The sequence below is a fragment of the Psittacula echo genome (assembly GCF_963264785.1).
Source record: "Psittacula echo genome assembly, chromosome: 26".
Taxonomy (NCBI): domain Eukaryota; kingdom Metazoa; phylum Chordata; class Aves; order Psittaciformes; family Psittacidae; genus Psittacula; species Psittacula echo.
The window spans coordinates 2,803,371-2,824,859 of record NC_137761.1 but is presented as its reverse complement, the minus strand read 5'-3'; the positions used below and the strand labels follow the sequence as shown (position 1 = coordinate 2,824,859).

Below are 21,489 nucleotides of genomic sequence, written 5' to 3'. Positions count from 1 at the left end.
CGGCGGCGCGCATGCTCAGCAGCACCAGAGGCTGGGGTGGGGGGGGCGGCTCCGGGAAGCTCCCGCAGCGCTCCCGGGCACTCCGGGGAGGGTTCGGTGCGCGGAGCCCGTGAAACCGGTACCGGGGCCGGTACCGGGGAACGGGGGGGAAACGGCGGCGCCTCTCCCCGCCGCCAGGGGGCGCCGCAGCCCCGCGCCCGGGCGCCAGGGGGCAGCACCGGGGCGGGGCGGGGCCTCCTGGCGCGGGCGCAGTGCGCAGAGCGGCGGCACCGGGACGGCACCGGGACGCGCCGCGGGGCACTATGGGTAACGGCGGCCGATGGGGGGGGGTACCGGGGAGGAAGGAGCACCGGTAGTGATGGGGGGGGGGGGGGGGGCTCGGTCCCGGTGCCCACGCTGAGACTCCCCCGCGGTCGCAGCTGTAGGCACGGGCACGTCGCTGGCGCTGTCGTCGCTGCTGTCGCTGCTGCTGTTCGCCGGGATGCAGATGTACAGCCGGCAGCTCGCCTCCACCGAGTGGCTGACGATCCAGGGCGGGCTGCTGGGCTCCGCGCTCTTCGTCTGCTCCCTCACCGTATCCTTTGCACCGGGGGCCGGGGCTGCGGCGCCTCCTCGGTACGGCCCCGGTACGGTCCTTAACCCCCAGCCAGGCCTTCAACAACCTGGAGAACCTCGTCTTCGGCAAGGGCTTCCAGGCCAAGATATTCCCGGAGAGTGAGTGCTGCGGGGCCGGGGTCAGCGGGGGCCGTGGGGAGGGGTTTGGGGTGTCCCTGCTCTGCCCTTGGGGCCCAAGGGCTCTGCTGCAGTCCGGGCCCCCTGCGCTGGGGCTGCATCGCTCCCTCCTGCTCTTCCCGCAGTCCTCACCTGCCTCTTGCTGGCTCTCTTTGCCTCCGGCCTCATTCACCGCGTCTGTGTGACCACTTGGTAAGTGCAGACCCGGCTCGGGAGGGTGAGGAGGGGGACAGGCACTCACAGTGGGATGGAAGGGGAAGGTTGGTTTATCCCGGTGTGTTACTGACTGAGCATCCTCATCTCTTCTTCCCCCACAGCCTCATCTTCTCCATGGTTGGCCTCTACTACATCAACAAGATCTCCTCCACTCTCTACCAGTCCACAGCGCCCATCGCTGCTCCCGCCAAGGCTGTCGGCAAAGGCAGGAAGAGGAATTGATGTCCTGCAGCCCCTTCCCCGGGGCAGCCCCCTCCCCACCGGGCCCAATAAAGCCATTTCTTTGTAGCTCCGTGGCTGTGGCTCTGGTTCCCCTGCCCGGTTTCCTCTCACTGCTCTGTGCCAGAGACTGGTCCCGCTCAGGCTGCGCGGGTTCCTTGCTCACCGGTGGCCGCTCCATCCGCTGGCACAGCCATTGGGAACAAAGGGGCCCTGGGAAGGTTGCGGGCGCTGGGAGCCGTGGGAGGACCGGCAGGCCCCGCTCCCACGCCAGCCCCGCGGCCGGACGCGGCGGAAGCCAGGTGCTTCCTGCGGCACCGGGGCCGCAACGGGGGGGAACGGGAGAGGGAACGGGGGGGGGGGGAGGGATGTGGAGGTCACCCGCCCCGCCGCCAGGGGGCGCTGCACGGGCCTCCCGCTGCGCAGGCGTTAAGCGACGTGGCGCTGCTTTGAACTACAACTCCCAGCGGTCACCGCGCTGCGGCGCGGCCGTGACGTCACCTTAGCGACGGCAGGAGCGCGGGGCCCGGGAGTGACGGAGCCGGTACCGGGGGGCGCCCGGGGCGGGTGGCGGCGGGGCCGGGGCTCGGGGCGGGCTCTCATGGGCGCTCTCCCCGCAGGCCGCCATGACCAAGCTGGGGCAGTGGCTGTGCGGACTCGTGCTGCTGGGCTCCGCCTGGGCCGCGCTGGCGCTGTCGCCGCCGGGGCTGCGGTTACCGGCGCCGTTCCGCCAGGCCCTGCTGCCGCTGCCCGTCTACCTGCTGGTGGCCTTCGGCTGCTACTCGCTGGCCACCGTGGGCTTCCGCCTCGCCACCTTCAACGACTGTGAGGAGGCGGCGGCCGAGCTGCGGGAGCACATCCGTGCGGCGCGGGCAGACCTGGCCCGGCGCGGCCTGCGCTTCTGAGCCCAATAAACGGCGCGGACGGGGAGTCCGGGTGTCCGGTGCGCCCGGGGGCTCCCGGGAGGCTGCGAGGCCCCTCTCGGAGCCCGGCTCTGGGGGGGGGATGGAGGCTCCGCGGCCTGGACCGGCCCCAGCCCCGCGGGCACAGCGCGGTCCCCTTAGATGTGGTTCCCGCCGTCGGGCGGGAGCTGCCGCAGCCTCCTCCCGGCCGCCGTGCCCGGATTCCAGCGGGAGGAGGAGGAGGAGGAGGAGGAGGAGGGAGCTCCCCCGGGCGGAGCGGGCGGCGCAGCCTCTGCAGTGCGGAGCACCCAGGGCCGGGGCCGCAGCACCCGGGGGGCTCAGCCCCACGCTGAGGTCGCTGCGCGGTGACTCAGGCCGGGACCTGCCCCCCCCCCCTCCCGCGGCTGCCTCGCGTTCCAGCCGAAGGCCTTGCTTGTGCTTTAATGAGCGCTGCGCGCACGGGGCGGGAGCACTCGGCGTAATTAACAGGAGGAGCTAATGAGCTCCTTCCTGCGCAGCGGTGGCGGCGCGGAGCTGGGTGGGCAGCGGGGGGGGCGGCACCGCCCCGGGGTCGGTGCTGGGGGCAGAGACCACAAGGCAGGAACTGCAGCTGCTGGAGGCTGCTCCATGGGCCGCCCTCCATGGGCTACTCAGGACCCTCCGTGGGCTACTCACGGCCACCTATGGGCTCGTTACCCCGCACACGGAGGGTGGCAAAGTCTCCTTGTTGAGTACGTCTCCATCCTTGCCATGGGGCCACTTCCCGGTGTTCCTAGCACACGCAGCTGGAGCCACCCAGAGCCTGGCCTCTGCTCCCGCTCCTTGTCCCAGTCCCGCTCCCAATCCCGTTCCTGTCCTGCTCCCTCCGTGTTGACTTTTCCCAGGCCACGCACAAGGTGTGAACCAGCGTCGGAGCCGCCGCTCGGGCTCTGCCAACATCCTCGTCACTGCTTCCTTGATCCGTCTGCGTCACCCTCCCTTAATCCTGCCCCGGGGGGGGGGGGTTCTTCTGCCCCATAGGGGTCTCTCCTGCCCCATGGGGGGGGTGTTTGCTGTCACCTCTCCCAAGACTGTGGTGGCCGTTGTGTAATTGTCACCCAAGCACGCTCCTGTCCCCTTGCTCCTGCATTTGCCTGGTGGCTTCATTCCAGGTCATTGTTCATCGACTTTGGGTCCACGCCAACGTGTTCAAGCCACAGAGGCCTTTTCCGTCCCCATTGTGACCAATGGCCCCAGGCTGCTGCTCCGGGGGGGTCCGCGCAGCCTCCCCAGGCAGTGCTGCCATCCCCTGGGTCCCATCCGGGGCTGATGCTTCCACTGGGGGCTGCTGGAGGCCGTGGGAAGAGCCCCCAGCCCCACACCAAGGGAAGGAACAAACCCGGCACCGGGAAGCCTCTGATTTATTCAAGGCACTTAAATGGGTCCGAAAGGGACGTGGGGCTTCCCGGCAGCTCCAGACAGCTCCGGGCATGGGAGACTGTCCCATGGGATAGGTGGGAGCCTGGGGGGTGCTCCTGGCACCCCAAAGGCATCGCTGAGCCCAACCCGACCTGGAGGGACCAAGGGCTGGGGGGGATGCTGGTGAGAAAGAACCGCAGGGGCAGGAGGTGGCTCCTGGTGCTCAGCACTGGAACTGGTCCCTACTGGAGCAGGATGGGATGGGGGGGTCCTTCATGGTCCGGTGCCCTCAGGCAGGGAGGGGTCTGTGGGGCTTGTCCCGGTACCGCCAGAAGAGCCAGAACCTCACGACGCTGGTGATGATCCCCGGCACATTGGGGACCTGCGGGATGGGGAGAGCTGGTCCAGATCCACGCAGCTCCTGGTGCTGCCGGGGGGGATTTATTGGCCTTATAGAAGTTAATTAATGGGAATCGATCCTCGTATCCCTGAGCCCAGGCACGGGCTCTGCTGTGTGACACATGGTGACAGAGCAGGGTCAATCCAGTACCACCGCTCCGCTGAGCACCATGGGGTGGGATGGGAAAGGATGGGATGAGATGAGACACGAGACAGAATGGGATAGGATGGGCTGGGCCAGGTTGGGACGGGATGGGATGGAATGAGATGGGGCAGGGCAGGACTGGATGGGATGGGACAAAATGGGACAGGATGGGATGAGATGAGATACAAGATAGAATGGGATAGGATGAGATGGGATGAAATGGGATGGGACAGGATGGAATAGGATTGGACAAGATGGGATAATGGGATGGCGTGGGATGCGATAAGATGGGATGGAATGAGATGGGACAAGATGGGATAGGATAAGATGGGACGGGTTGGAATGAGATGGGATGGGAAGGGAAGGGGAGCACCCTCATTCCCCCCAACGCACCGTGATGTAGGGGTCTTGGAGCTGGAGGCCGTAGAGGGTCCAGCTGGAGGAGGCCAGGCAGGTGGTGACGGCGAGGGGGAAGGACAGGCAGCGCGTGGACCTGCTCCGCACCACCCTGGCCTGCGGCAGGACCAGGCTGGGGCCGGGCAGTGCCGGTGCCACCGCGACCCCCCCCCCCCCAGAACCACCCCCCCGGCCCCACGCACCAGGTCTGCGAGCGGTGACAGGTACATGCTGATGGTGAAGGCACTGCAGAAGAGCCCCAGGCGCGCCAGGCGCGTCCGCGCGTCCCCCACCACCAGCGTGAAGTAACCGTAGCCCGTGGCCAGCAGCGCCAGCAGCGCCAGGCTCTGCAGCAGCACCACGCGCTGCAGGGGGGCACCGTCAGGGTGAGGGTCCCCCCTATGCCCCCCCCCCCCCATCAACGCAGGCTGCCCCCCACCTTCACGGGGCTGTAGTAGAGGTACACCAGGATGTAGAGGGTCTGCAGCGCTGCGCCGATGGTGTTGATGGCGATCAGGGTCCAGTCCTGCTTCAAGCACCCGTAGCCCAACCAGCTGAGGTTGCTGTGGGGCAAAGAGGTGCTTGGCAATGGGGTGCTGCCCCCCGGCACCACCACGTGCCCCCAGCGTCACGGACCCCGCTGTACTTGATGTCGGTGGTGAGGAAGGGCAGGAACTGGATGTTCTCCACGCTCTTGGTTGCCAGCATCTGGCGCAGGTCAGACCTATGGAGAGCGGAGCGAGGCAGGCTCCTGGGTGCCAGCACCACGGTCCCTGCAGGCAGCAGGCACCCCAAAACCTACACCCCCCACCCTTGTGAACCCCAAACCCTGCCAGCACCTGCTGCATCCCTCCTCTCCCATTGCACCCCCAAACCCCCTGCACCAGCACCCAATGGAACCCACTGCATCCCCCCACTGTCCTCCCCACTGCACCCCAACCCTCCCAGAGCCCCCATGGACGTCCCCGCACCCCCCAAACTGGCCCCACTGCACCTCTCCCCATAGGCCCCCCAAACTGGTCCTACTGCCCTCCCCACTGCATCCCACACCCCCTCTGCAGCCCCCCTGCACCCCCAAACTGGCCCCATCGCCCCCCGTGTCCCGCTCACAGCCCGGTCCCGAACATGGCCACGGTGCAGCCGATGCAGGCAGCAGCGAGCAGCGGCGGCGGGGCCATGCTGGGCCGCGGCACCGGGCACCGGCGGGGGCGGTGCTTCCCGCGCGGGGCGGGGCGGGACGCACTACCGGGGCGGGGCCGAGCACCGGGAGGGCCCCTCCGCATCGCCCCATAGCACTGAGGGGCCGGGGCGGGGGGGCTGGAACGGACGGGATGCACCCGGCTGCCAAGGACCCCGCATCCCCACGGGCTCCTCACCGGGAGCCTCCATCACTGCGGCCCCCGCACCCGTCCGGAGCCCATTTGCCTGCACAGGTCCTGCATCCCTGCGCTCCCACCTCTCCAGGAGCCCTCAATCCCCACACCCTGGGGTCACACATCCCTGGGACCCCCATCCCCACACCCTGGGGTCACACATCCCTGGGACCCCCATTCCCCACGACCCCAGCACCCCCCCCCGTGATCTCAAAGCCCCGAGACCCCCATTCCCCTCCTGCCATGAGTCCCCTCCGCACCGCCCCAGGCCCGGGAGCTCATCACAAAGCACAGGGAAGGAGATGAAACCCCCACCCCCAGGCCTCGGAAGGCTCCGTGTCCCCAGGTGGAGACAAGCGATGGCACCACCAAACTGCGGCCCTTTTCCACTTCAAAGCCCTCCCCAAGCACCAGCCAATTGAGCAATTCACCAGCACAAACGCCCCACACGGGCCATGGCTCCCGCCAAGGCCAGAGCAGCTCAGGCACAAGGTGTGGGGGCCAGAACCCCCCCAACCCCACGTTCTCATTGGTCTTGGTTATTTATTCAAGACAATAGTATAAAAACTCCCGTTAGAAAGCTGTACAAACGGGGGTGCACAAAGCACCCACCCTGGGTGCTGCTGAGGGCGGCCCCCTCCAGCACCGGGGAAGGTAAAGGGGGGGTGTGAAGGTCGGGGAAGGGGGATGCTCGCACAGCCCCGCTCTGCTGCTCACGCATCCAGGCTCCCAGCGCCGGGGACACCGAGGGACCGCGGCCCCGCCGGCAGGACACGGGGGAGCGCCCCCCCCCCCCACGGTGAGCGCCGGTCCCGGCCCAGGGGAACCAGCCCCTTGCTCCCCTCCAGCCCGGGACAGCTCCAGCCCCAGGCTCCTGGCTCAGCCTCGACGTCCTGCGAGAGCCAGGGGAGCCGGGGGCGTCCGAGGGCTTTGGCTGCTCAGCTTTGGCTTCGGGCCCTCCGGCCCTCTAATACTGACAAATCCTTTCTCCCCTCACCCAGACAGGCACAGGGCAGGCGGCCCCGGGGCACACAGGAGGACAAACGGGGGTTCCCCCTCTGCTGCATCCCAGCTCCATCCCCAGCAGCCGCAGCCTTGGTCCATCCGGGCCCGGCGGAGCAGTCACAGCCCCTGCGGCACCAGGAGGGGCACGAGGAGGCTGATGAAGGTGAAGGGGCTGCTGCTCCTCATGGCCGAATTCTGCCCCACGCTCCTCAGCACGTGCGCAGCCGCATCATCTGTGCCATGGGGAGAGAGGAGCTGTGAGCATCACCCCCGAGGGAGGTGCCGGGACCCACATCATCACCCCATGCAGGGCCTGCCCCAGCTCCCCCGGGGACAGCAGTGGAGCCCAGCACAGCCCCATCTCTCTGCCTTGCAGCCCCCAACCTACCTGCCTGGATCCTCCCCTTCTGGGTAGAGGCAGGGACAGGCGGTGCCTGAGCTGCAAAGCAAACGCAAGGTCAGGCTTGTGGCAGCCCCCAGGGACCCCCCACGGCCAAGCTGCACCAGGGACCGTCCCCCCACAGCCACCAGCACCGTCCCAGTCCACGCTCGGGTGCCCACACCGGGGCTGGCCGTGACTCAGCGCAGGAAATGAGAGCAGGGACAGGGTGGGATGCAGGGGGGTCCGGGCAATACTCACTGCCTTTGCCAGCCACCATCACCTTCAGCTTCAGACACGCTTCACCGTGGTGGTGAATGGGCTTGGCTGCAAGGGAGGAGGTGGGTTAGGGCCCGGGGGGGGTACCCAGCAGGACCCCCCCCCCCCCGGCAGCCCCCCCGGCTCTCACAGATGTAGTAGTAGCTGTGCCCCTCCTTGAACTCCTTGCCCAGCGTGAAGGGGGTGAAGCGCTGGAACTTCTCGGAGAACTTCTCGGGGCCGTGCAGGGCGCTGGGTTTGTCGCATTCCCAACGGATCTGCTCCTTGGAGCGGGGCTTGCAGGCCTCGTACTCCTCGGGCTCCACCAGGTAGAGCGTGTAGCGCTCCATGGTGCGGGGGTCCACGCTCCCCTCCTCGTAGTGCGGGCAGATGATGTCCAAGTAGTCGTTGAGCCGCACCTCCACCGTGTAATCGCTCCACAGGAACCTGCAGCAGCAAGGGTCAGCTCCATGGGGAGAGCTGGGGGGGCCCTTCCCATGCACCCCCAAACCCCCCCCCCCACTGATTCACTAGGCCAAGGGACAGCAAAGCCGCTCTTTCCAAGGGGCAACCCCTGGTCTGCCTGTCCCTGGGCAGCCCCACAGGGCCCAGGATGGCTTTGGGAGGAGGAGTCCCCCTCCAGCACCCCCATTCCCAGCGCACCCCGGGAACAGGGAGGGGACCTGCCCCAGCCAGGAGGCGGCGGCAGCGCTACCCGTGGGGCAGCCGGCCCTGCTGCAGCGCCTGCTGCTCCCCACACCTCAGCCCGGGGGGGTTGCAGCCGCTCAGGGGCCTCGCTGGGGTCCCCTCTTAAAGCACATCCAGCGGGGGGGGGGCACCCGCTACCCCCAAACCCTGCTCACCGCTGGGGGGGAATGGACACACGCAGCCCCACAACAGGCTGGGGTCGAGGATGGGGTAACCCCACAGCCCTGGGGCCAGGACCTGGGAGCAGCCAGGGCTTGGAGGGGACCCATCCCGGCCTTTTCCCCCCCCCGGCACATCCTGCCCGGGCGGCAGGAGCCGGGGCCAGCCCCGTGTTTGTCAACAGCTTCCCTGTGCCCCGACGCCGGGGCTGGCGCCGCGCCACCGCCGCGGGGAAGGAAGAGGCCCCGCTCCCGCTCGGCCCTGGGAACGGAAAGGCCCCCCCGGTCCGCACCTGGGCCGGCCCCGCCGCGTCCCCCCCCGCACCGGGAGCCCGCGCACCTCCACCTTCCCCCGGCCCCGCGCGGCTGCGGCCGCGCCGCCCGCCCCGGACAAAGGCCGCCGGGGAGCGCCCAGCCCCGGCAGGGAGCGACGGCGTCCGCGCCCTCGGGGCCGCCGGTGGAGGTGCGGGGAGGGGGGGTCCCGGTGCGGCGGCACTCACCGGGGGTTGGAGCTGTTCCAGAACACCGTGTGCCGCTCGGCCGCCGCCGCCCAGCACAGCCCGAGCCCCAGCAGGGCCAGGGGCAGCCACCGCCGCTCCATGCGCTCCGCGGGCCGCTCCGCCGGGCGGGCACCGCGCCCGGCCCCCGCCTTAAGTACGGCCCCGCTGCCGCCGCCGCCGCGCCCGCCCCGCGCCCCGCCCCGCGCACCGGGCGAGACACAACAACAACACCACGGGCAGCGCGGGGGGGCGGCACCAAGCGCTACCGGTAGCGGGCACCGAGACCCCGGTACCGACCGTGGCGGGGGGCGGCATCGCCCCCGTGGTGCCGCGGGTGCGCGGGCGGGGGGGGGGGTCACTGCCCTGGGGTGATGGGCGGTGGGGGGGTGAGGCCCCGGGGGATGACGGCGCCTTGAGAGCTGCGAGTGGGGTCCCGGTGATGGGGGGACCCTAGGACCTGGCGCCCCAGCCCTCCCCATGGGAACCCCCTTATCTGGGGTGCTGGACCCCAAGCGAGTGGGGCTGGGGTCTGCAGTGGCTGCTAAGGAGGTGCTGGGGGGCACAGGGGCAGCTGCCCCCATTCTTGCCCTTCTGAGCTGCCTCTGCCCTCCCAGGGCAGCACTGGACAAACCCCACACATGTCCCCTGCTGTTGTTTGCTCTCTATCGCGACATCCCCCCCACTGCCCCCGGTGCGGCGTGAGGGGCTGCAGGGCGCTGCGCAGAGCGGCCGCTCTTTATCCAGCTCCGTGTGCCCCAGCGCGGATCCCTCCCTGCTCAGCCCTGCAGAGGGATGCTCCGTGGTGGGAAGTGATAACTCAGCCGCATTTGCAAAACAACTTTCCTCTTGTTTATGACATAATGATCCATTGATCGTGGGTAATGTTGCGTGCCCGCCGCCGCAGCCGTGCGAGCAGCGCTCCCCTGGCACCCGCAGGGGCTCAGGCAGGCGCCGGCACCACGGCCTTAACCACAGAGCAGCTCTTGGCTCCAGCAGCCCGGGGCTCCCATGAGGCCAAGGTGTGGGGCTGGTGCCCCACATCCCCCCCGCACCCCCCGTGTCCTCCCCATGTCCCAACCTCTCTCCCGTGGGAGGGGGACCTGCTGCTTCCCTTTCATCCCGCCTCGCTGCGGCCAGGCCTGACATCATTCCCTGCGCCGCGATGACTGTGCGAGGCCTCCTGCTCCTGGGAAGCTGGCGCTGCCGTGGCTTGTACAGGGGAGCACCTCCTGGGAACACCCCTGGGATCACAGCACCAGAGTGCGGCACGTGCAAACCACAGGGACCGGCACAGCCGGATGGATGGTGCTGGGAGCCTGTCAGCACTGGGTCCTGGCACTGCCCCGCTGCTGCTGCCACTGCACAGAGACAGGCCTGTGCTGGGTGCTTGTGGAAACTGAGGCAAGGAGCAGCCATGGGGGATCCACACTGGATCCGTTCCCTGGGATGTGGTACCCAGCGCCAGGCAGGACCACCAGCACACGGAGCCAGGGCTGGGAGCCAGGTCCCAGCATCACTGCCCTGCCTGGCCCATGGCAAGAGCGTGGCCCCACATCAGTGGCTGCACTGGGGAGGAAGGACAAGCTCGTGTCCCCTGCTAGGGACAGCCCCAGGGATGAGCTGGGGCTGGAGGGGGCCCTGGTACCTCCCGGTGCTGCATCACTTGGGGCTCGATGGTGCGGGACGAGCCATGGCAGGGACAAGGGTGGGCAGCACCCTGTATAGGGTGGGCAGGATCACAGATAGGGTGGTCAGCACTCACCCACAGCAGCACCGCGGGTGCCGTGCACGTGCCTGTGGTCACGGCTGCGCCGCTGATGTGTGCTGGCCGGGGACCGGCCCTGGTGCCTGGTTCACAGGGCAAAGGTGAAACCGTTTCACACCTTTCCCGGCACCCCCGGTGGCACGGGGCAGGTGGGGCCGGGCAGAGGCCGCCGAGCTCGTGACCAGGGGTTTATGGCCTCTCGTCCAGGAGCGAAGGCCGCGGTGACGTGCGGTGCTGGCTGCGTGCAGCCTGGCAGGTAGGCACGGCCCCGACGCCAGAGCCACGGCCCTGGGGCTGCCCGGCCACGCCAGGCCCTTTCGCTTGGCCAGAGCGAGCAGGATGCTCCCAGCCCTGCCTGGGCAGCACCGATGCTGCCATGGGCTGATGCTAAGGGACGGTCCAGCCGTGCCCAGCCCCAGGTGGAAGCCCCCCAGTGCCGCAGGAGGCTCCTGCCTGGTCCGGTGCCACACTGCACCTTGCCTGGAGGCACGGAGCAGGGCGGCCGGTCCCCACCGAACGGGAACCGTGCCATGCAAACACAGCGGAGCGGTGCCAAGGTCGAGGCAAGCAGCGGGAGGGATGTCACAAGCAGAGCTCACGGTGCCACACGGTGCCAGGGTGGCCATGGGTCCCCTGCTCCCCTACATGATGCACCCCAGCACGGCTTTGGGCTCCCCACACCACTGCACCGTGAGCCGCCGGCAGGGCCCTGTGCCACAACAGGGGCTGTGCTGGCCCCCACGACAGGGCTTGGTCCTTTGGGGATGCACCCGGACCCCGAACCCATCGCCCCGGGGGCAGAGGCTGGTGACACCCATGGATGGGGGGCTCCGCAGTGGGGCCAGGCCCGCAGGGGCAGGCGGGGGGGCCGTGGGGAGCCCGGCGCCTGCCGGCAGCGCCCAGGACCCGTCGGACGGGTTCTCCCGCACCAGGACAAGCCCGGGCCGGCGGGACACGGAGCCGCCGCCCAGCAACACCGCTGCCGAGGGGGGGGGAGCGGCCGCCCCAGCGCCACGGTGGGGGAAGCCCCCCATGTCCCACCCTGCCTCGTGGGGCACCGGGGCCCCCCAGGCCAGCGCGGTGCTCCCCTGCACTGCTGGGGCCATGGGTGCTGGCTGCAGGGCTGGGTGCACCCCACTGCTCCCACGGACACCCCCTTCGGTGGGAGCCCAGCCCCAGGGAACCCCCTCCCCTCACATCCCCTTCCCTCTGGTGCTGGGGGGCTCAGGGGTGTCCCCATGTCCTGGAGCCATTGTGCAGTGTGCGCTGTGTGCCCCTAACCCCAGCAGAGCCAGAGGTGCTGGGGGGGGACAATGTGGGGAGCCCTGGGAGGCTCCTGGGCATGTGGGGGTGCCAGCTCATGGCCTTTCACCCCATGCAGCCGGTGATGGTGGTGAGGAAGGTGATGAAGATTTTCCTGCACCCACTTCTCCCCAGCCGTCAACACCCCAGGGACCTGGGCCCAGTGTGGGACCCGTGGCCCATGGCCACACGCTGCCCTTACCTGCAGGTTGTGTCCATGCTTCCATCTGCGGGCAGCACCCAGTCCTGGCTGGATGCTCCATGCCTCGGGGGCAATGTAGTGCCCCCCATGTGCCAGAGGCGCTGAGCCCATGGTGATGGCACTTGCCACGACGTGACAGGGGGTGGTTTTTTTATCCTTTTATTAGGTTTTGTAATAGACTAAGAGCAGAATATGAAAATCACCAGCCAAAGCACTTGAAAAAAGGTTCAGACTGTTTGTTTTTTTTGTTCTGTTTCGGTTTCTTTTGTCCCCAAAAAGTGTCTGTGCGTTTGCATAGGTCGGGTCTTCACGGAAGACGAGGAAAATCCAACACGTTCGACTATGTACAAGCCAGCCCGGGGCCGGCACCGCTGCCTATGGTACAGTGTAGATATATCTCTATAGTCGCTCTCTGTACAGTATGTATAGACTCTATATAGGTATGTACAGGCTGCCCAGCCCTGGGGGCCAACCCTGGGCACCGGCAGGACGGTGTCAGTGGCCGGTGCAGCACCGAGCCGCATCCCCGCAGATGCGGCCGCATCCATCGGGAAGGGTGGAAGCGCCAGGCGGGATCGGCCCCTGCCCCGCGGGCAGCTCTGTGGGCAGGGGGTGGTGGTGCAGAGGGGACGGGGGTCCCGGGGGTCCCCGCTGGCTCTCAGCAGGCTGGGGGCCCCCGTTCGCACCGGGAGCTAGGAGGCCAGCAGCGTCATGAGGAAGAGCGCGGCAGCCACGGCCAAGGGCAAGTGTTCCCGCTTGGGGCTGGTGCCGCTGATGCTCTTCTCCAGCTTGGGCATCTCCGGGTTGAAGTTGTCTGTGGGGAAGGAAGGAAGAGCAAGAAGAGGGTGAGGATGGCAATGGGGTGGCCCCAAACCCCTCACCCCATGGCTGGGGCACCCCCACGGGTGGCGGTGGCGGGGGGGGGGGCACACACACGCGGCGCGGTGGGGCCGGGGGCTGTGCTGGACTCACCCAGGTCCTCGATCTTCACCTCGGGCCGCAGGGTGAACTGCGGCAGGGTGGGCACCGGCTTCTCCCCGGCGTGCGACGCTGCAAGAAGGAGACAGGGATGGGGACGGGGATGGGGACAGGGATGGGGACGGGGATGGGGACCATGCTCCCGGCCGCCTTGTGCCACAGCGCCCCCCGGGGGGGACCCGCCGCCCCCCGCCGCCCCGGGCACTTACTGGAGGCGCAGCACACGAACACCTTCATCTTGAGGCAGGCGCGGCGGTGGTTGTGCGTCGGGGTGGCTGCAAGGACAGAGCGGGCTGGGGGGGGGCTCCGCTGTGGGCGGTCTCAGCCCCGGGCACCCGCGGGGGGGGGGGGGCTGAGATGGGGTATGGGGGGGGCCGGCCCTGCCTGGGGTGAGCCCTGGGCTGGGGGGAGGCAGCAGCCGCATCCTGCACCCCTTGGAGTTAAACCTGCAGCAGCGCCCTCCACCCCCCAGCACCCCCATCCTGCACCAGCACCCCCAACACCCCCATCCTGCGCCAGCACCCCACAGCATCCCAATTCTGCATTAGTACCCCCACAGCTCCCACATCCTGCACCAGCACCCCACAGCATCCCAATTCTGCATTAGCACCCCACAGCTCCCCCATCCTGCACCAACATACCCCAGTACCACAATTCTGCTCCTCCACACCCTCATCTCTCCCCATGCCCCATCTCACCCCTGCATCACGACCCCCTCCACACCCCAACTCTCCCCATACACCCATCCCTTAGCCTGGGGCACCCACATCAGTGGTATTTGTGGCGGGTTTGGCGTGGGGGGTTTGGTGTGGGGGGTCCTGGCCAGGATGGGGATGCAGGAGGGCCCATGTGGGTGCTGGAGGGGGGTACGTACAGATGTAGTAGTACTCCTGCCCGGCGCGGAACTCGTAGCCCAGTGAGAAGGCGCTGTACCGCTGGAACTTCTCCGAGAACTTGATGGGGCTGTGGGGCGCGTGGGACCGGTTGCACTCCCAGCGCTTGAAGCCCTGGCTGGTGTTGCAGGTGCGGTACCCCTCTGCGTTCACCATGTAGAGCACGTACTGCTCCAGCCGGTGCTCGGGCACTGAGGCGTTGTAGTGTGGGCAGTAGATGTCCAGGTAGTCATTGACGTTCACCTGCACCGTGTAGCCCTCCCGCCGCAGGCTGCAAGGGGACAGGGGGGCAGCTGTCAGGGACCCCCCCTGCACCTTCCCAAACACTGTGTCCCCCTCCTCAAAAGGACATGGAGGCTGGAGAAGGGGCAGGTCCCGGAGCAAGGAGCCCAGGAGGATGCTCAACCTCTACCTGGAGTCCCTGACACATTGGGACCCTTCAGCCCCATGGACCCGCATGTGGCATCACCGGCTCGGGGGGGCGCGGGTGCTGCTGGGGATGATGCTACGGGTGCCACATGTAGGGTGCAAGACAGCAGGCACAGGAGGCAGCGCTGCTGTGTCCTGCCGGGAACGTGTGGGGAGCATCAAGGAGGGGATGGACACAGAGGGACAGACAGACCCGGACACAGCGATGGGCACTGCAGGACGCGGCTCCTGGTCCCCACCGCGCAGCCCTGGGTGCGGTGGGTGCTCGGTGTTCCCCAGCCCCACCGCAGCCCCGGCCCCGCCACGCGCCGCAGCTCAGAGAGAGGATTTCTCACCCCGCTCCGGCTAATCCCGTTAGTTCGTTAATGCCATAAAGGGTGGCCCTGGGGGAGCCTCATTTACATTGATTAGGAGCAGCAATCCCCTCAGATCCACTCAGGAGAGGCTCTGCTGGCTCCTAATCCGCGGCCGATGGAGATCCCGGCCGCAGTAATCCCACTGCCGCGCTGACCCGCTGCTCCTGCCAATTAATTACAGCTCCGCCCGAGCTGCCGCGGCAGCACCGGCCCTCGCTCCACTGCCCAGCCCGCCTGGGGCCTCCCCCGGGCCCGCTGCATTGGGGGTCCCTCACTCGGCAGCATCCTGGCACGTGTGGATCCCTGCGGTGCATTGCTCCGGCTTGGGGCCCCTTTCCCTGCTTCTCATAGGATCATGGAACGGTTTGGGTTGGAGAGGACCAAAAGCTCATCCAGTTCCAAGCCCTGCTGTGGGCAGGGACCCCTTCCACTGGAGCAGGGTGCTCCAAGCCCGTGTCCAACCCGGGCTTGAACACTGCCAGGGATGGGGCAGCCACAGCTTCTCTGGGCACCCTGTGCCAGCGCCTCAGCACCCTCATAGTAAAGAGCTTCTGCCTTATCTCCAACCTGAACTTCCCCTGTTTCAGTTTGAAACCATCACCCCTTGTCCTGTTGCTCCAGTCCCTTATGAAAGCCCCTCTCCAGCATCCTTGTAGCCCCCTTCAGACACTGGAGGCTGCTCTGAGGTCTCCACGCAGCTTCTCTTCCCCAGGCTCAGTGTTCTCAGCCTGGCACAGGCCATCCCCACCGTCTGCAAATGCAGCACTTGGGGTCCCCTCACCCCACGGGGGGGGTCCCGGCCCCCCTGGGAGCGAAGCCGGCTGCCAGGGCAGGGCAGGCAGCGGGCAGGGCTGCGTGTGCAGACGCCGCACCCAGCACCAGCGCCCCCGGCGCTGTTTGGGGAGCCCCGGCACCCCGCCAGCGCCCGCGTCACCCAGCGCCGGGCACAGGGAACCAAAGGGGTCCCGGTGTCTGCCGGCAAAGGGAGGAGCCAGGCAGCGGGGGCCATGGGGGGGATCCCGCAGCCCTCATCACCCATGGGGCAGGGAGCCCCACGCGGCACCTCCCGCGCCGCGCAGCCGCTATCCCGGCACCCGGCGGGCAACTCCTGCGCCAGCGAGGTGCTGAGGCAGCCACCCTTGCTCAGCAGCGGGGCGCCGGGACCTTTCATCTTGCGCCTTTGATGTGGTGGGGAGAGGAGGGGGGAGAAAAGGCTTGTTATTAAAGAAATGGCCCCGAGGATCACATCGCAATTAACTCCGTGCGGGATGCAGGGTCGGGACGCGGGCGCGCCCCAAACGGGGCCGGTGCCCACCGCGGCTGTGCCATGGGAGTGAGGGGCCGGAGGAAGCGCACCCCCAGGTCTCTGTGCCCGCAGGATTGACACCTTGGTCCATCTCCCACCCTGTCCTGTGGTGCTGGGATCCTCCCCTTGCAGGGCCCAGCGCTGGGCCACCCCAACCCCTGGGACTTCACGCTGGGGCTCATTAAGAACGTGGCTCCTGGTAAACAGCCTCGCTAATGAGCGCTGCCCCATTGGAGTGCCCCATTGGACCGGGGCACACCAGCGCCAAAGCAAAGGGGCACGGGGCACCCCAGATGGGGCTCAGGAGCCCCGCTCTCTATGGCAATAAGCCCCATGGGAGGTCACAGGCATCAGGGCATCGGCACCAGCTGGGGAGGGGGGTAGGAGTGGGGCAGGAGAATGGCCCCAAATGGGTAGAACCAGGGTCTCTGGAAGCAACTTTGGCCACGACACCGTGTTCCTGCCATGCTCGGCTCCTGCACCACGGGTGCAGAGCAGCACCCACAGAGCTGGGTGCCCCCAGTGCCACCCCCAGGGCACCCTGCGCTGTTCCTGCAGCACTGCCCGGCAGCACAGGGCAGGAAGCACCAGCGACAGGCGACCTGTGTGAGGATGGAGCCCCCCCGTCCTGCCGGGGCCGCGGTGCAGTGCCCGAAGGGTTAAGCGCAGGAGCGGAGCGGGCAGCATCACTTCTGCACGACTGCGTTTTTAGAGCAGGGCTTTGCGAAGGCAGTGGCACCTTCCAGCAGCCTGTCTGCGCTGGGCAGATGGATGTCCCCTGGCAGCACCGTCCCGAGCACGGGCTGGGCTCGGCGCCCACCGGCCCCGCACCGGCGAGACCCCGGCTACCTGGTGCTTCACCGCTGAGCAGGGGCGGCCGCTCCGCTTCCACCCGCTGCCGTACACCCGTGCGGAGCGCCGCCGCGCTGCCGGCAGCGCCTGGTGCACTGCAGCACGAACCGGCGCACCAGACCCCTGCCCGGACCCCCGCGCCACGGACACTCATCCCCGCCGTGCGGGAAAGGCCTGGAAGGGGGCACAGCCGGAGCCGGGCTCAGCACCCCGCGTTGTGAGGACTGATGTGGGTGAGGGCGCGGTGCCCCCCAGCACTGAGGTGCCCCCCCCAAGCCCAGCTTGGCCCCTTTGTTTGGCTCCAGCAGCGTCGCCCTTTTGGCACATCCGGGGCGCATCTTTCAGAAGGGAACAAAAAAGCGCCGTTGATTTATGTGGTCCCATCCCAGCGGCCGCGAGAGGAGGAGGCGCATCCATCCCCGCGGCCCGTCCATCGGGACAGACGGACCGGGCTCCCCCCTCCCCATCCCCGGCCCTCCCTACGCAGCAGCGCTGCACAGTCACGGCGCCCAGACGGCCGCGCACACGCGTGTGCAGACAGTGCCTGCGCCGCAGCCCACGCGCACGGGTGGCACAGTGCCACGGCACGGCCTGGCACGGCAGGGACCGCCAGCCCGCCCGGCACAGCCACCACGGGCATCGCTGGCACAAGGCATCCCCGCGGCCACCTCCCTGCTCCAGGAACTGGAGATGGGGGATGAGGCACCAGGCACTGTGGGGCCATGGGGCAGTGCGCACTGTGGGGTGGTGGGCACAGCCCTCAGCAAGCAGCCCGGGACCCCCAGCACTGCCCCACAGATACCCACACATCCTCCATCCCTGTTGACGGCCACACGATCCCTTTAATCCCTGCTAAAGCCCGGACCTTCCCCGCTTTGCTAACAAGATCAATGAGGTTTCTAATTGGGTTTTAATTAAACCATCAATCTGCAACCAGTGACTCAATTACCAGCCTGGGCAGGAGCAGGTGGCCCAGGACAGCCCCCATGGTCACACCCCAAGGAATGCCGCGGCCCCTTCTCCCATGGGAATGCCGTGGGCCCTGGTAGCGCTGCCGGGGCTCGGTGCTGCCCGGCGCGGTGACCCACAGCACCCCCAGTGCCACAGCCAGCACCCAAGGTGGCAGGGGGCTCTGCACCCCAGGGGACCGGCCTGAAGGGCACAGCCATGGGGTGGGGAGGTGGGAGCTGATGAGCATCGAGCTGATGCGATGGAGGGATGCAGCAGGGCACAGCCCTCATGTCAGGGTCCAGCCCCAGTGTCTACAGAGGACACAGGGATTTGGGTCCCCTCGGACCCTCCCGGGGCTCCCCAGAGGGTGCAGAGTGGGGCCGTGGCTCCTCTCCTGGGCCAGATGCTCCCCAGGCAGCGGCAGCTCCACACAAGGGCTCTCGAGAGCCGGCTCCAGCTCTCGCTGCCTGCAACACAAACTCAGCCAGATAAAAGCTGGGAGCGTGGCGGTGGCACCGGCACATGATACTGGGGCCTCCCTGAGCACCAGTGGGCTCTGATCCCCCTGCCTCAGCCATGCACCAGCACCCTGTGCACCCCGGTGTCACAGCACCCGACCCGGCTCCCCCATGGCACTGGGTGCCACGAGGCCTCAGGCACCCAAAGCAGAGCCAGGGTCACAGAGTGGCTCTGCTCTGGGGGGCTCCTGGGGGCTGCAGCTGTGGGAGGGGGAGCTGGCCATGCCTGTGCCAACACACGGGGACAGAACCTCCATCCCCTCCTTGGCACCTGGGAGACCCAACTGGCATCCCGGCACGTGAGGGCCTGGCTCGGCTGGGGACACCCCTCGGCTGGGGAGCCCTCAGCCCCACACCATGGGGCACCCCAGAGATGAACGTTCTCAACCCCAGGGATGCCACCCCCCTCGACGCCAGCACTGGGGCAAAGGCTGCTCCACCTTTGCCCTCTGTGCCGCGGTGCCTGCTCCCAGCAGGATTTAGGAGCAGGGGGCAGGGACCGGCCAAGGACCATCCCATGCCCCCGGGGCTCACTCGCTGCCACCGGCAGAGGCAGCAGGACAGACAGAAAGCGCACCCGGACCAACAACCTGACCGAGCAGAGACACCAGATCCCGCCTTCACACCTCCCCAGAGCCAACCCACCTGCGAGGGGTGCACTGTGTGCTGCATGGCCTGCCCAGCCCCACAGCACCACCGTTGTCCCCCAAAGCACTCCTGGGACCACAGTGGTCTCCATGGGGCGGTCCCTCACCAATGGGAGCCGCAGTGGGAGATGCCCATCAATTTGTGGGGTGCCTATCACAGCCTCCCAGGAGCACCTCGGAGCTGAGCCTGCAGCACCCCCAGCCCCTAGAGAGCCCCGCGGGGCCGCACCAGGTGGGTTTATTGCTGGGATCGCAGCGGGGTTGCTGGGATTTGCCGGCTGCAGCCCAGGGAGCCTCATTCCCCCCATAATTTATCCAATCCAGACACTTTGCAGCGCGGCTGTAATTGCGGGCGAGCTGCCGCGCTGCCTCACAATAAATATCAGCTCCCGAGTCCCTGGGACACGTCTCTGCCGCAGCCGCCCCCACCGCGTCGCCCATGCCCTGAGCCGGACGCTCGCAGCGGCCGCGCCAGAGACGTGTGCGCAGCGGGTGCGGGTGTCTGGCTGCGACACCCCCACATCCACACCCTGTGTCCCCCCCGGGTCATGGCACGTGGCTCCGGTGATGGGGTGGGGAGAGGATGCCCCTCGGTCTCGGTCGTGGCAGGGTGATGGCACCCGCCAACGCCCCGGCAATGTCACGGTGAGGGGGTGAGGCCATGGGTGAGAGCGTGCGGGTGCAGGGGATGCCGAAGCGTGGCCAAGCACCTCGCCATTGTGCTGCGCCTCGGCACGTCGCACACACGCACGATTTATGGGGCCCGAGCTTCCGCCTGGAGACACAACCTCAAAGGGAGGGGAAGGAGCTGCGGGGAGGGGGACACACACACACATCCCCTCAGCACACAAAAGGGTGCAGGGCCGGGGGGAGCCCGTGGTACCCTGGGCACACCCCGGTACCGGGGGATGCTCGCCTGGGTGTGAGGCCCCGCCACGCCCTCGCACTGGGAATGGGAGACGGGTTCAGCTCCAGCTCCCCACGGACCCACCGGCACCCGCGGTCCCCACTCCCATCCGGCCCTGCCCATCGCACCCCACACCCGGGACAGCCCCATCGCAGCCCCCCCGCACCCGGGAAAGGTGGGGGGAGCAGTGGGCGAGGTCAAGGCTCAGCCCCGGTACCGGGCACGAGAGCGGTGCCGGGGGTCCGGGGCCACCACCCGGCTCTGCTCCCGGTGGCGGCTCCCACAAGACCTCCTCCCGCCCCCCCCGTCACCCCCGCACCGGGAGCTCCCGGCCCCCCCGCCCTCGGCTGCTGCCCAGGGATGACCCGGGCGGGCGGCGGGTACCTGCCGGGCCCCCCCCGCGCGGTGCCGCCGCTGCCGCTCCCGCACCCAGACAGGCGGGGGGCGCGTCTGGCGGCGCGAGCGCCGCACCGAGACCCCCTGCGCCGGCCGCCGCACTGAGGCGGGGGGACGCGGACCCGGTCGTGCTCTTCCCGCCGTGCCCCGGTGCCCGCCGCGGGGCGGGTCAGCGCCCTCGGGGAGGGACAGGAGGGGGCTCAGCACCCCCCGGTGTCACCGACCCCCCCGCGCCGGGGGCAGCCGAGCCCAGCCCCGGGGCCCCGCCGCCGCCGCAGGTCGGGTCGGTCCGGCCGGGCGGCTGCCGCCCCCCCCCGGTGCGGTCCCCGCCTCCGCGGGCAGGGCGAGGTGCGCGGGGCCGGCACCGACACCGGCACCCGGGGGCCCGGCAGCCCCGCCCGCACGGGGGCGCCGCGCAGACACCGACACCGGGGGGTCCCGCAGTCCCGGTGCGCCCCCCCCCGACCGCCCGCCCCCCGCCGCCGCCGCCGCCCCCCCCCCCGTTCCGCCGCTGCGCGCATCCTTCAGCGCGATCGCTGCGCGCCCCCGCCGCGTCCTTCCCGGCGGCGCCCCCCGGCCCCGGGGACACCCCCCACCTTACACCGCCTCCCGGTACCGGTTCCGGCGGCCTCCCCCCGCGCCAGCCCCGCACTCACTGCGGGTTGGAGCTGTTCCAGTGCACGGCGTGCCGATTGCCCAGGGCCCCCGTTGGCCCCCGGCCCGGCAGCAGCAGCAGCAGCGGGAGCAGGGGCAGGAGCACGGGCAGCCGAGCAGCCATCCTGCCGCCGCCGCGGAGCCCCGCCGCGATCCCGATGAATGGAGAACGGAGCCGGAGCCGCCCGCGCCCCGCGCCCCCGGCGCCCAGCTCCGCCCCGCGCGCGCCCGCCGCCGCCGCGCCCCCGCGCGCGCGCCCGCCGCCGCCCCGGGCCCGGCTGCACCGGCACCGGGCACCGACACCGGGCATCGGGGCTGTGTCCCACGATCCCGCTGGGGTTAGGTGCCACCGGGGTCTTACCGGGACCCCAAGGGTGGGGGCATCAGGGACGGCTCCTGCTGATATTGGGGTCTCACCGGAACCCCTGCAGGTGCAGGGACCAGGACCGGGTCCCGCCGGGATCAGATGCTGTGGGGTCTTAACAGGACCGCAGGCGTGGAGGCACCAGCACTGGGTCCCACTGACATTGGGGTCACCCTGGGTG

At 68.9% G+C, this 21,489-nt stretch overlaps 5 protein-coding genes across 7 annotated transcripts; 2 read left to right on the top strand and 3 right to left on the bottom strand.

The window, feature by feature from the left end:
* Positions 1–5: 5 nt before the first annotated feature.
* Positions 6–1,236, top strand: KRTCAP2 (keratinocyte associated protein 2). Of its 3 annotated transcripts, XM_080635225.1 has the most exons (5): positions 55–306; positions 420–574; positions 651–714; positions 858–924; positions 1,050–1,236. In XM_080635225.1, exons 1-5 carry the CDS (start codon positions 303–305, stop codon positions 1,168–1,170), a joined length of 411 nt encoding a protein of 136 aa, XP_080491351.1. In that variant the 5' UTR covers positions 55–302; the 3' UTR covers positions 1,171–1,236. The 3 variants fall into 3 exon arrangements, with proteins under 3 accessions (XP_080491352.1, XP_080491350.1, XP_080491351.1); XM_080635226.1 differs by lacking the exon at positions 858–924 and having other exon boundaries at positions 6–306; positions 647–714; XM_080635224.1 differs by lacking the exon at positions 858–924 and having other exon boundaries at positions 19–306; positions 420–714.
* Positions 1,237–1,659: 423 nt separating this feature from the next.
* Positions 1,660–2,485, top strand: DPM3 (dolichyl-phosphate mannosyltransferase subunit 3, regulatory). The gene is made up of 2 exons (XM_080635053.1): positions 1,660–1,711; positions 1,788–2,485. The coding sequence occupies exon 2, from the start codon at positions 1,794–1,796 to the stop codon at positions 2,070–2,072; it is 279 nt and encodes a 92-aa protein (XP_080491179.1). The 5' UTR covers positions 1,660–1,711; positions 1,788–1,793; the 3' UTR covers positions 2,073–2,485.
* Positions 2,486–3,743: 1,258 nt separating this feature from the next.
* On the bottom strand, positions 3,744–5,534 carry SLC50A1 (solute carrier family 50 member 1; the record flags this gene model as incomplete). The annotated part of the gene is made up of 6 exons (XM_080634797.1): positions 3,744–3,849; positions 4,405–4,524; positions 4,611–4,772; positions 4,847–4,970; positions 5,054–5,131; positions 5,518–5,534. 6 exons carry the CDS (start codon positions 5,532–5,534, stop codon positions 3,757–3,759), a joined length of 594 nt encoding a protein of 197 aa, XP_080490923.1. The 3' UTR covers positions 3,744–3,756.
* Positions 5,535–6,902: 1,368 nt separating this feature from the next.
* Positions 6,903–8,889, bottom strand: EFNA1 (ephrin A1; the record flags this gene model as incomplete). The annotated part of the gene is made up of 5 exons (XM_080635096.1): positions 6,903–7,018; positions 7,174–7,224; positions 7,426–7,491; positions 7,574–7,869; positions 8,789–8,889. 5 exons carry the CDS (start codon positions 8,887–8,889, stop codon positions 6,903–6,905), a joined length of 630 nt encoding a protein of 209 aa, XP_080491222.1.
* Positions 8,890–12,749: 3,860 nt separating this feature from the next.
* Positions 12,750–21,068, bottom strand: EFNA3 (ephrin A3; the record flags this gene model as incomplete). The annotated part of the gene is made up of 5 exons (XM_080635086.1): positions 12,750–12,871; positions 13,030–13,107; positions 13,245–13,310; positions 13,910–14,199; positions 20,947–21,068. The coding sequence occupies 5 exons, from the start codon at positions 21,066–21,068 to the stop codon at positions 12,750–12,752; spliced, it is 678 nt and encodes a 225-aa protein (XP_080491212.1).
* Between the last annotated feature and the right edge of the window lie 421 nt (positions 21,069–21,489).